This window comes from Henningerozyma blattae, chromosome 4, assembly GCF_000315915.1.
Source record: "Henningerozyma blattae CBS 6284 chromosome 4, complete genome".
NCBI lineage: Eukaryota > Fungi > Ascomycota > Saccharomycetes > Saccharomycetales > Saccharomycetaceae > Henningerozyma > Henningerozyma blattae.
The window spans coordinates 609,333-623,021 of record NC_020188.1 but is presented as its reverse complement, the minus strand read 5'-3'; the positions used below and the strand labels follow the sequence as shown (position 1 = coordinate 623,021).

General features: G+C 32.5%; 3 protein-coding genes across 3 annotated transcripts; all 3 read right to left on the bottom strand.

The window, feature by feature from the left end:
• Positions 1 to 108: 108 nt before the first annotated feature.
• Positions 109 to 1,524, bottom strand: SHM2 (glycine hydroxymethyltransferase SHM2; the record flags this gene model as incomplete). The annotated part of the gene is made up of 1 exon (XM_004180223.1): positions 109 to 1,524. One exon carries the CDS (start codon positions 1,522 to 1,524, stop codon positions 109 to 111), a length of 1,416 nt encoding a protein of 471 aa, XP_004180271.1.
• Positions 1,525 to 2,116: 592 nt separating this feature from the next.
• TBLA0D02470 (bZIP transcription factor) lies at positions 2,117 to 3,277 on the bottom strand (the record flags this gene model as incomplete). The annotated part of the gene is made up of 1 exon (XM_004180222.1): positions 2,117 to 3,277. One exon carries the CDS (start codon positions 3,275 to 3,277, stop codon positions 2,117 to 2,119), a length of 1,161 nt encoding a protein of 386 aa, XP_004180270.1.
• A 5,945-nt stretch (positions 3,278 to 9,222) lies between these two features.
• On the bottom strand, positions 9,223 to 13,407 carry MIL1 (Mil1p; the record flags this gene model as incomplete). Its single annotated transcript, XM_004180221.1, has 1 exon — positions 9,223 to 13,407. The coding sequence occupies one exon, from the start codon at positions 13,405 to 13,407 to the stop codon at positions 9,223 to 9,225; it is 4,185 nt and encodes a 1,394-aa protein (XP_004180269.1).
• Positions 13,408 to 13,689: the final 282 nt, after the last annotated feature.

The window sequence follows — 13,689 nt, the reverse complement described above, 5'->3', positions numbered from 1 at the left end:
TCTTTAGCATCAGTTATTTATAACTGTTATAGCATTGCATTTTACGTATGATTTATTTATTCACCTATAATTGATTAATTCGAATATAATTATAATCAGTTGCTGTCTCTAAACTGGTAGTGGATACTGCATAGCCCATTCTTGGATTTCTTTTTTTAGTGGCAGTAGTTCCTCTAATCTTGCATTTACTGCGGATTTAAAATCTCTTAATCTAAATAATTCAGGTGGTAGAGAGCGTTGGACATTTACAGCAAAATTAATGGCTTTATCTATATATTGAACAATTTTGCAAAACGCTGCCTCATCCATACCCCTTGATGTCATAGCAGGAGTACCAATACGGGCACCTCCGGGAAGTAATGCCGACTTATCACCAGGAATAGCATTTTTATTGAGAACAATAGCAATTTTTTCACAAACATACTCTACTCTGGCACCATCTGTGCCCTTATCTCTAACATTTAAAAGCATCATATGGGAATCGGTCCCATTAGAAACTAAATTATAGCCCCATTTTTTAAATTCAGATTCTAGAGCTTTGGCATTTATTAGAACTTGACGTTGGTATTCTTGGAATTGTGGTGTGGCAGCTTGTTTTAAGGCAGTTGCAATAGCTGCAATTGTATGATTGTGAGGGCCACCTTGATGTCCCGGGAAAACTGAAAAATTTATTGGATTTTCCAGATCATAATATATGGGTTCGTTAGTTTTTTTATTCCAACTTCTTGCACCCCTTCTATAAAATATCATTGCTCCACGAGGTCCCCTTAACGATTTATGAGTTGTGGTAGTAACGATATCAGCGTAGTCAAATGGGGAGGGTATTACGCCTCCTGCTACAAGGCCAGATATATGTGACATATCTACCATAAGATATGCATTACATTTATCGGCAATTTTCTTCAACCTTTTATAATCAATCAATCGGCAATATGACGTTGGGCCTGATACAATTACCTTTGGGCGATATATAAGGGCATTTTGTTCTAAGGCATCATAATCGATTAAACCAGTAGTCTGGTCAAGCCTATATGGAAACGACTCAAAATATATAGCAACAGCTGATATTTTACGGTTTTCGGTGAAATAGCCATGAGACAAATGGCCCCCATCAGGTAGATATAAGCCCATTAATCTATCATGAGGTTTCATAATAGCTTGATAGACTTCTAAATTGGCTGGACTCCCAGATAATGCTTGAACATTAACACCCCACTTTTTAGGATCCAGACGAAACGCAATAAGCGCTCTTTTTTGGCATAATAGTTCGATTTCATCAATATATTCATTCCCTCCGTAGTATCTGGTACCTGGGTACCCTTCCGAATATTTATTTAACAACGGAGTTCCCAATGCATCAAGAACAGATGTGGAGGTACAGTTTTCTGATGCAATGAGATCAATGGAAGATTGTTGTCTATATATTTCTTTCTTTATCATAAATTCTAGTTCAGGGTCAGTTTGATTTAGGTGTGATGACATCATCGCCTTATGTTCTTTTGACAAAGCATAGTTCACGTTCATTTTTAGTAGATACTTTAAAGTTCAAAATATGTATATCGCTCTAATAAGGCTGTTTAGGGTAGCTTGTTTTTTCTAATACTTTTATTATATATTCGTTTTTTTTTTATTTGAGCCAACGCCAAATCTTATATATTACGCGATGAGATGAGCAATGAAATTTCCGGTCTGGAAATATCTGAAATTCTTTATAAAAATATAGACCCTTAATTAAGAAGTCAAAAAAGCCGATGTCAAAAAAAAAATTATAAAAATATCTGTCAGTAAATATTAAGAATTACACAAATGATCCTTAGATGCCTATAAGACTTAGATAAGATAGATAATGTGAAAGAGAGGAAATTATTCCGGATTAAACGTTTAAACTGTTTTTTATTATTTTCATTATTACATATGAATCTGTTGCTTAGTGGTGAAAATATTTACATATATACTTAAGTTTTAAAGCAATGTATAAAATGTATATAAAGTACACATGGAGGAAATAATAATACAGCAATACTGTTACTAATTGTATAAAACTGTTAACGAATATTGAGAGTGCAGGGTTATGATTTTTTTAGTTTTCATCAAGTAGTGTTTTATATTCTCTTAATTAGAACGTACCGTTGCTAGACATCATTTGTTGAAAATTAATATTACCTAATTCTGAAAAACTAAATCTTCTTTGATGATTAGGTTGTAAATTAATGATATTTTCACCGAAAGAAACTGTAGGCTGTTCTTCAAAAGGGATATCTTTTTGAATGCTCATTGAAGAAATATCTTCGTTAGATTGTGATATTTCAGTTGGAGAGGAACTTGCGGAGACTGGAGTCAAGTTAAACTCAGCTGGAGAATCAGGAACATCACTTGAAATGCTGGTATTCATTAACATTGTGTTATTCATGTTATTTGTGTAATAATTTGGTAAAACGTTCTGAATTCTACTTTGAGTTTTTTGTTGGAGTAAAAGCCAGTTTGGGTTCCAAAACTCATTCTGGAAGCCACCGTTCTGGACTTGAAAGGAAGAAATGCTTGAAATTGAAGATGCAGGGGATATATTCATATTGGTATTAATTTTATTATTAGTTTGAGGGAAAATATTTGGGTCGTATAAGTTTTGAAAGTTTGTGGAACTTGGCCAAACTGGTTTTTTCATGTCTGGAAATGCATTTTGTTGTGGAATATCTTGCTCTTTGTTAAAAGAGCATGGAAAGACGAAAGAATCGTCTACCTCTTTTTTAATTTGGTCTAAAGTATTAGCTGTACTTGAATCAATGGAATATTTTGATTCATTAAAGCGTTCCTCATTATTACGATTTTCCAATTCAGATTCTGAATTAGCAGTAGCATGCTCAGTTTTATCCTCGTCTTCATTTCCCTTTAAAATATGCTGTTCATAAAGACTTAAAGTATTTTTTTCATTATTATGCTTTTCTCTATTATATTTTTCATTTTCTTCTTTTTCGAGTTTTAGGCAATCTCTGTAATCACTAACTAAAGTCAAACCTGTTTTATCATCTTTAAATATTGTTTCCAATCTATTTTCTAATTTACCCATAATATTTTCCATTATTTTACTTCTCTTTTCCAAGAACTTTATATATCTTCTTTTTTTTTCTCTACTTGCATAAGCAGCCTTTCTATTTCTTAGTACCCTCTCAATTCTTCTTTGCTCCTTTTCTTCCTTTGTTCTTGCTCTTTTACGTGGAGGTAATGTAAACTTAAAATCTGGAGGAATCACAACTTTACTGGAGGATGATGTGGCTAACATTGTGTAGATAGGATAGATATTCAGCTGCTCAGGCTTTGTGATGGTATTGATTGGAAGAAAAAAGTTAAATAATCAAAAACAAGATGAAGGAAAATTTTAAAGAATATTAGTCAAAAGGCTATCGTTTATATATTGTTTCTTAGAATCGATGTTGTGTATAAAAAATTCAAATGCACCTATTCTCATCTCATTTACTAATGCAATCAATTAGTTAAGCTACTGCAAGTTTGTGTTTATGACATTTAGCTCAAGGTTCTAAAATTGGATTTGTCTCTTATTTGTTATTGATCACCCTTGAAGAGTATTTTTATTCTCTGTGAGTATTGTTGTATACTCATCAGATTTAGTTCGGCGATTGTTTTGGGATAGTTCACTAGAGGGCAATATACTAAACCGGTTACAAGACGTACTATAGGTATTGTTTGATGAAGTGAAGTTGTTTACAGTATTATGGTGTTTTCGGTGAAAGGAAAGTTTATTCAGATGGGGTACAGAGTTCTTTTAGTAATTTAGACTTATGTAAAATATAATGAAGCAAAAAAGTGTATCTAAAGGCGATGGGATATAAACTACGTAGGACACCTATAGGCATTCAGAAAGGTGAGAAGGAGTTGTCAATAGTTTTTTGATTCACTTCAAATAAGCAAGTAGAAAAATTGGATGACGATAGGGCAACAAAACACTATGTATCTTAGAAAAAGACGTCTTGCCAAGATGTTTTGGTGTTTTTGATTTCCTAATTTGAAGTCATGAAATAATTATATTCACAGGTAATAATTATAAAACAATATTTAAAAATGGGACATGGTATTAATAGCCAATGTGCAAAATAGCGAAAAGGGAAAAAAGACCCTTGCTGGCATTCTTGTTATTCAATATATTGATTCCAAACCCATGTCGTTCATGATAAAGTTAAAACTTCTATCTTAAACAGTAAATTTCAGAAAACAAGCATTACGACTAAAAATTTTTTGTAGTCAAGAAATGCGTTATTGTTCGTAAAAGCAATAATGGTGGGATTACTCAACATAGAATATATCTGAAAAAAGGTATATATGATAAATTTACTACGTTTGTAACTAAAAATAAACTAATTTTGAATTGAACTGGCCGTAATATGTCAATTAAGCGGCAAAATAGAAGAAAGGTAAGGAGAAAATACTAAAAAAAGGAAATCCTAAAAAAGATATTTGAAACATTTAGAATAGTAGTTAATAGATCTAAGTGAGTTATTAATCTTCAAGAAGAAAAGAGTTGAAAAAGAAAAGTATAACAAGCTAAGAGGCGGCGATAACAAGCAATTATACGGTAGAAACGGTAAGGGCTTCCTGATCTAGTTTAACAAAGGTGGTCAGTACTACGCAACAATAACTGCAGAAAGTCATCCAAACCTTTGTTTCACCGATAAACAGCAAATTGTAGTTTATAGAAAACTACACAATGAAATATGCAGAAGAAAAATTCAACTACCTATGGGCAATTTTGTGTAGAAAACATATCTATTTAGTCTTTATTTCTGTCCATAGTTAATTCCATACGTTTTTTTAAAAGTTTTAGTAAATAGTTAGGTTAGTAATACAACTTGAAACACGACAACTCCCAATAATAAGCAATATATTAGTTTAATTTCTTAGAAAATAAATAAATTGTCTCTTCAACCGATGGTATATTGGTTTCAAATATTAATTATTGAAGGGAAAAAAAATATGAAACGCACCTTTAGCCAAAAATGTCATGTAAAATATATTAAAATAGTAGTGAGTTGTATCGGACCAAAAGATCATTTGAATAATTAATAGTTAACTAAAACAAAAAAGGTTCTAGACCCATGTCTCAACCTAATAGGAGCAACAATCTGAAAAGATTAATCAGTAGACTAAATACCGATATCAACCGGCAAAGAAGCTCACCAAGGAACTTAAGAACGATAACACCATTAGTAAACCACATAATTGTATTGTTAAGCTATTACTAAAATTAATGCTTTTCAATAAACTTTTTCAATGCTCAAGAATGTTAAAAATAAATTGATAGTCCCTTGCACACAATTAGATGCAGAAAGCTTCTATACGACCCAATTATTTCCTATCACTGGACTTAGAATATTTCCCACAATACCGGTGTTTTTGGTCCCCAGCAGCTGATTTCTGAAACACAGGTAACCACATTCTTGTTAATACCGTCACCTAGCTACCATTTCCTAAAATGGCCACCTGGCCATACCGAACTTATTATAGATCTAGAAGTATATCTCATCATAGATATTCTAAAGCGAATAGACGAAAGAAAGGCCAGACTACCAGAAACAGTAATTGCATTCTCACTTATCGTAATAACTGTGTAGCGGAGTTAAGGTTGTATCATTTTGGGATGCATGCTTGTTTCTAATAATTTAAATTAAAGTCCAAAGAAAGCAATAATTGTACTGGAATATCGATAGAAAGGGGCCAAAGATCAATTTCCCTCTTACAGGTAGGACAAGATCTGCTACTAATTGATGATGGCCAGAAGGTTTTTCATTCATTAGCCAACACTTCTAAGATACGCACTACTAGATGAACCACAATACAGACACATTTCAAAACTTAGCCGACCATCAACTTCTATGTCTTGCAATTATATTGTTGGACCAGTGGAATAGTATGTAGTTTTATCACACACTTGAAGGAAAAGAGCCAACAAAGCCTGGAAACCTGGAAGCCTGGATAGCAGGCATAGACCCGTTAAACGGCAATGTGGAGTTACAGAGATATCATAACCGGCAGACAGTAACGAGAGTAAAAAGGAACAATACGTTTCTAAACTTGGGAGTTCAATTTTAAAACAAGCACCTTCTTAATCTGGCACAACTATACTAGTTCTTGCATGTGCACCACAGTTATGCAACTGTAGATGGTATTTTCGGGTGTACTCTTACCAATAATCCTGGCCAGAACAGCGGTTCCCAAACAGTGGAGTTAATACAGGATGTTTTAAAATTCGTCTTTTATCGGTAGGAATTAAGCTAAATTTTACAGCAATAATCACTTAATAGTCCTAGGGACATTCCATATTAAGTAGTAAAATTCTTAAGGTATTTTTCCAGAGGGCTCCGGAGTGTTCTGTGGATCTCACATTCCCGAGAATTTCTCCACACGAGACATGCCTGCATCTCAAAAGCTACGCAAATGCTTCAATATAGAAAAACGCCTAGCGGATATATAACCCGAGATACAGTTTAAGAATATATTGAACACAGGAAAGGGTTAAGGACATGCACAGAATAGGCAAATGAAATGTTCTTATATTGGAATCCACTTTTGCAGTAATGGCCTAAATTTTTTAAATAAATGTCAATTGGCTTGAAGAATGTGATGTCATTGTCAATTAATAAAGGGTTTTATCGGTTGCCTGTTCTTAACGGAATTAATTGGTATATCCAAGTACCAAACGGTCCATTGGACAATTCCTGGTGGAAAGAATTTGTTGAATTGTTTTAAAAATTTTTACCTTCCAGTTCCTAAGCATTCTGTTTGCATAGCTTAAACCAAATTAAGAAACGTCGGATTTTATCGTTAACTCAAAAGACTGAGTTTGGACTCAAAGAAAATTTCTTCTTCAAAAGAAATTACTGCCCTGCATGAAAAAGAAATCCAACTTGACCCTCGGATTTTACGATCTTAGTGAATCGTCCTTGAGCTTGTAATTCATCGTTTTTTTTCGTTCAATTGCACCTTGTTTTTTTTCTTCCACTATGCCAGTATCTCAAAATTAAATCCTAAACCAAGCATTTTTGTCCTTCTGTACTCACTGTACTCATTGTATGAATTAATGTCGGGGTTTGACAGATAGCAATTCCGATGCTCGCCTTTACCATTGAGTCGAGAAGCTTCTTCAATTATGTCCATTATACTTCTTACCGAAATGGCCCTGATATATCGTGGATCTGTGGGTTAGTAGAAGTATCAACTAGTGTTATCGGTCTTTAGCAAATGTCATTTAATCATAATAACGATAAACTTCTCATAATTGGTTAATTATTATTATTTTTTTTGCTACTATTCACAATGATCAGTAGTTAAGCATATACATTATTAGACTTGGTCAAAGAGAAATACATTTTTATTAAGTAAATTCACTAGGTAGTAGACATCGTTTATATATATCAAAAAAGAAAAAAAAATTATTGGACTATTGTTAAGCTATGGTAAATAATATTGAATAAAACTATGTTCTTACTTTTTAAGGAAAGAACCATTGGGAGTTTATCGGGCTTGTGGTATTATTGAATAGAAGTTATTCGTTATCTTTATATAATTTTTTAAATATGTATATTTTAAAAGTAAAACATTGACTTGTTCTTTATTATGGCATCCAATCATTCTTAATGTTTTTGTTTTGAATCATCAAGTTGACGTAATTTGCAGTTACGTTCATCAATATATTTTCTATATTTCCAAGAGAAGATTTATTGGTTACTATGATACTACTACTAGATCAAATTACAAAATGGTATTTACTAGATAGGTATGTCACTAATTAAACTTCCCAAAGAGAATGTAAACGTTTCGCCAAGTTAATATCGGTTGAAACGCTATTATAATTGCTGTTAATATTTGTATTGATATCTAACTAAACTACGATGTCATCTAAATATATACAGTTGTTAACAGACGTATTTCCATATATATATATATATATATTATGATGCGTTGTAAATAATATCTTACGTTTACGGAAATTATGTACCTTTTCCTCTTATTGTTAAAACTCCTCCATAAGCAAATAAGTGTGTAAACTTAGTACTATTCAAGAAATTATCTCCTAAAATTATCTTACCTGTTCACATTTTGAGGAGAATGTCCTGAAACATGTAACTATAACCACACATTAATCAAATTCTATCCATTGTTTGATTTTCTTAATTTATTAAAAAAAAAATTTCCGGTTCTTTATTAAATATATCTACTAAATCAAGATACATTTAAATTAATAATACTAAAAATAACAAATATCAATTTATTTAACTTTTAATAATTGTATAACACAATCTTTATTTTATTGACAAGCTTTAACTAAATCAATGATAATTTCCTTTTTGGAAAGATAATTTGCTGTTCGTTACTGATTTTATTTTATCAGCGTGTCTTTTTTTCTTCTTGAAACCCTTGCCTACGTATATTTTACTCAGAGAACAGCATTCTTGAGTATTGATATAGCGTTTTTAAGGTAACCTTAACATAAGGGAAAGGTTAGAGGAGTTACCCCTTTCATTCTATCAAAGTCTAGAATTCTATGATATAATACTTAAAATTTCTTTGATACAGTCATATTTCTATTTTTATGCGCGATATTCCCCTTCCCCTAATAATGAAACTATCATCGTATATTGCTACTAATTTTGGAATGATAATGTTTTGAATTACGCAATTTTCTTTATTATTGTCAATTTTCAATATTCAACAAAGTTTGAGAGATTTTACGCGGAATATGGGGTTTAGCATTTACTTTCTTAAAAAATTTATGATTAGTTGTATTTTTATTTCTTTTACAAACTTTCAACACAAAAATTTAAATGAGAACGCTACTAAATAAATTCATAATAATTAATCTTTTAACATATATACTTTACCACAAATTAATATAATACAATCATAATATTTTTCAATATTTACGAACAAAAGAGATATTTATGTATAGAGCTTTCATTTTTTTTCTTCATCTACATCTATAAGGTACCATCAATATGAAAAAAAAAAATGCGAAGTCTTTAGTAAATATAAAGGTATAAATAGTAGTAATATATGCAGTGTATTTAAAAAATAAAATTTGATAATAGAAAGCCCCAAATCTGAATTCAATGCAAAATATATGCATTAAAGGATTAGAATAATTACTGAAAATAGGTTGGTTAGGAATATTCTTTAGTTACTGTATCACAAAAGTTCAAAATGCTAATAAATTATTTAAATGTCATCGGGAAATTCGTATTTAACATCCTTACGACGCATATACATGTCATCATCTTTTGGTAAAATGGGTCTACCAGCACCCATTAATTGGAAATGGTTTGGACTTTGGATATGTGGTGAAGACATAGTGCTATTTGTACCTAGTTGAACAATTGTAGTACTTTTAGAATTGCTATCTAAGGAAAAATTAGGATTTGGCGTCACAACTTCTTGTTCGCTTATCTGGTCAGTGGTAATTGTCTGCTTAATATTAACGCCTGTTGTAGTATTAGTGCTATTCATATTTCCATTATCTAAATTAGCAACAGCTGGTGATAGAGTAGCTTCTTGATTCTTACGTAATTCAGCTTCATGTCTTAAAAGATCTTCATGCATTGCTGCTTTGATCCTCTGTACTTCAATCATTAGCGCACTATGATCAACAATGGCCGGATCATTTTTCTTTTGTGATTCGTCCTTATCCTCCGAAGTTTTGGGTTCGTTAGAAGTAACTGATTCACCATTCAAATCGGTATCATTAGCCTCTTCGACAGCCTCTTCTACCATTGTTTGCCATTTTGTTTTCTTTGGTTTCATCCAAGTTGGTAGCCAACTATTACGTTTCTTACCCTTCTTTAACAACTTTTGTTGAGCTGCATCTACATCGTGAACTAATTTTCTTTGCTTTTGTATTTCATTTGGGTCCATACTCTCTTCAATTTCTGCAAACTCTTCGCTTGTCACTGCAATGCCTAACTCTTTTAATAGTTTTGGCATATTTTTACGATATGCCATATGACCATCAACTAATTCTGTGCAATTAAAATTCTCGATACCTTCAATATTATCAATTGGAGAAATCCCCATAACAGCACTAAAACCACCAGCTGTAGCTCTGAATAAATATGCTAAAACCCAATCCTTATCAGAGTATCCATTAATAAATCTACCACTGACTGCAGATCTAGCCATGACTAAATGCTGCTTATTCCGAACTGTGGGTGTACCAAATAATATAACATTTTCAACTAAGCCCATCGCTTTTTTTCTACAAAGTTCAACAAGACATGAAAATATGACTCTCGAACCCAAGGAAAATCCAATTAAAGTAATTGGACGTTGCCCTAGATTCTTGGAAATTAACGTATCCGCTAGAATTAACCCAGCAGCCCAAGCTCTATCTAAAGAAACATTCCAGGGGTTATCAATGATATAACCTAATTTTGATAAAGCTAAAGGCCATTGGATTGCAGCCATAAATGCAGTAAGGATGGTAGCCCCCAACACTTGTTGGATGGCTTGTGTAAAAACTTCTGTTGCCACAATATTAATTGTTTGACCAGTGGACTTTAACATTTCTGGTTCCCATAAAAGAGAGTATAAATCACCTTCTACAGGATCAACTGTTGAAAATGGTAGACGCACATCATCCTCATTACCAATCATCCAGCCAGAAACAGTTACAATTAAATTGACACGACGATTATTATGCAGTGGACGGAATTCAAAAGTACGAACGCTACCCATTCTTCTCTTCATACCTTTCCTACCAATGTTTGCACCAATGGCTGTACTAGTCACAGCAACGATTGCAGTACCACCTGCACCTGTTATGAAGGAACTGGCCCCCGTGATACCGATTGTTGAAAGACCAGCTGCAACACCAGCACCAATGACAGGAGCTAATAAACCACCAGATAAACCCAAGACTAATGAACCACCAACCATGGCAAGACCAACATACATCATTTTTTTTCTTCTATTCTCCTTTCTTCTATCTTTCATATGCTTTAATTCATTCCATTGTTGTTCTTCTGTGGATTGCTCCATATCCAGTGAATCTGTAATACGCTTTTCAAATTCATTAATCTCCATTTTTGATATGTTTAAAACTTTAGCAAACTTAATAAGTAAAGTTCTGGACCGTGAATCATAAACTGACTTTTGTAATAGAATTAAAAATAAGTCACAGATAATCGTCCAAGCAACATCGATATTTATCTCATTTTGATCCATAACGTTAGCTGGATCTATAACAGTTGTAGGAACTGCAGCATGGAAGTCTGAATATGTTGTTGATTTTGTATCACTTGACTCATCAACAGGGCCATCTATCTTTTTTACTAGGGCATTACTATCACTAAAAGGATTTCTAGTATCATTATTATCATGCTCATTGCCCGATAAAGGACTCGATGAATCTGCAAATGGATTTGACTCAAATAAACTTTGTTGAGCCACAGGCTTTGGGGAAATATTGGAAGATGATGTCTCAGGAATAATTGAACCACCCAAGGCTGATATTCTCCAATCTGCTATATCACCAGTTTCGTCTGATATTTTAGAAGCCGAAGTTTCAGTTTGAGTTTCTATAAATCTCTCTGTAGTATTGATACTTTCCAAGGTTTTATTAGCGACATCATTAGATCCAACATTGATAGCTTCTAATGTTTTATTTGCTATTTTATTAGAGTGCACAGGCGATATATCAGTACCAGCCTTATCAGTAGGATGTATTGTAGTTTTATTACCTTTTTGATTTTTATCTTTATAATCGTTATTAGTCTTATCATTATCATTATTTATTTCATTATTTTCATTATCCTTGGAATTGGTTTTGGATAAACTAGTTGATTCCTCATCTATATCGTCCAAATCATCCGTATCATCTTTATTTAACGGATTTTCGACATTTTGAGTTGTTTTTAAACATTTACATAAATCTTCTAGTCTAATACCATGCAATGATAATTTTTCAATGACTTGCACATCTTCTTCAGGAACATCTAAATGTTCATATAATCGTGACAATATATCTAGTTTCCAGGATGCTATATCTTTTTGTGCAAATTGTAAACGACGCGCTAATTTCTTATGTGATTTGATATCTACACATAAACATACTTTGGCCAGATCTGCACACATTTGATTTGCGAGAACATTAATGGAACCAGCATATGCTAATTTCTCTTTGTCATTTAACAGAGTCTTTGTTACATTCAATTGATTACTTGTTGTTAAATAATCATTGGGCGCTATATCATCTTCATATTCATCATAAAATTCTGAATCTGTTTCCGAGGTTGATAATTCTACATCATCTTTAATCGATCTATCAGCATTCAGTTTTTGTAGAGCTTTATGATTGAATAAAAAGTCTGTCTTTCTATTAGAAGTGAAGGATCTCTGAGCTTGGCTTTCACCACCCACTTTCGTGTAACTGAAACCTGCCATTTTCTTATTTGCTTCTACTTGCACTTGTTCTTCCTCTTGTTCTTTTAGAGTGTCTTTATAATTTTTAATTTCTAGTTCACCTTTTTGATTATAAACATTATAGGAGGCAATTGTTTCCATATTTTGCCAGCCTGAGTCAGAATCAGAATCAGAATCAGAATCAGGCTTTTGGTTGTCATTAGTTGGCTCAACATCGATTGGTGACACACCGTCCTTTTGTAATTCTGATAAATTGTCTTGTACTTGTATAGAGATATTATTTTTCGTAGATTTATATGAAGTAACATGCAGATTTATACTCTCTAGAGTATTAATTTTAGTATTATTTAATGCAGAGGCTTCAGTTTTAATAACATGCGAAGAGTTATCTAATTTTTTTAATTCCTCATCATGCTTTTCTTGAAACGAATGTGAATGGTCTTGCTTATCTTGATGGTCCAAGCCTATAATTGATCTATTAGTAGGTATCTCTTTGTTTGTATTAAAATTGTGAGTCAAGCCATTACTGTCTATACTATCATCATCAGGAAGTGCTAACACTTCTTTAGAAGGAGTTGAAGAAAAAGTAGTGGCCTTCTTAAATGTGATTGAATTCGAAGTTGAGAAATTATTCATAGTTAACGAAGATAAATCACGAACATCACCCAAATCCCCATCAAGAGATCCAGTGTAATTGTGGGTATCGCTTTTTTTAGATGTGCTACTATTATTACGGTTTGTATTAGTATTAATATTCATTGAACTTGGAGTCGTAGAAGCATGATATATACCCAAACCCAAATCGGCATCATTGTTAATACTAGACGGCTCCTTGTTCAGAAATGACCCTAAATCAGAACCCAAATCATTATGATCATCTAAACTCGAAAGTTGATTCTTTTTGTTTCTCCTGAATCGGGATTCACCATTGTTGCTAATACTGAAACCCTTTAGTTGAACACCTAAATCCTCTTCCAGATCAGACATTCCCTAATGAATCTCAGTTTCTCTTGATTGGCAATATAAATAAAGTTGAAATTGTATAACAAAGCGTTTTAAAAGTTGTATAACTTGTCCATATAATATATGTTTTTATTTACAATATATACTATAGGCTCTTTTTGAAAATTGGTGATTTACTTGTTTATTTTGATATCATCATACTATTTACTATTTCAATAACATTGAAATTAACCATTTTCCGAAATTCATTACAAACCCTAAACGAGGAATGCGCCCTAATTTGGAAATCACATAGACCTGGAAACC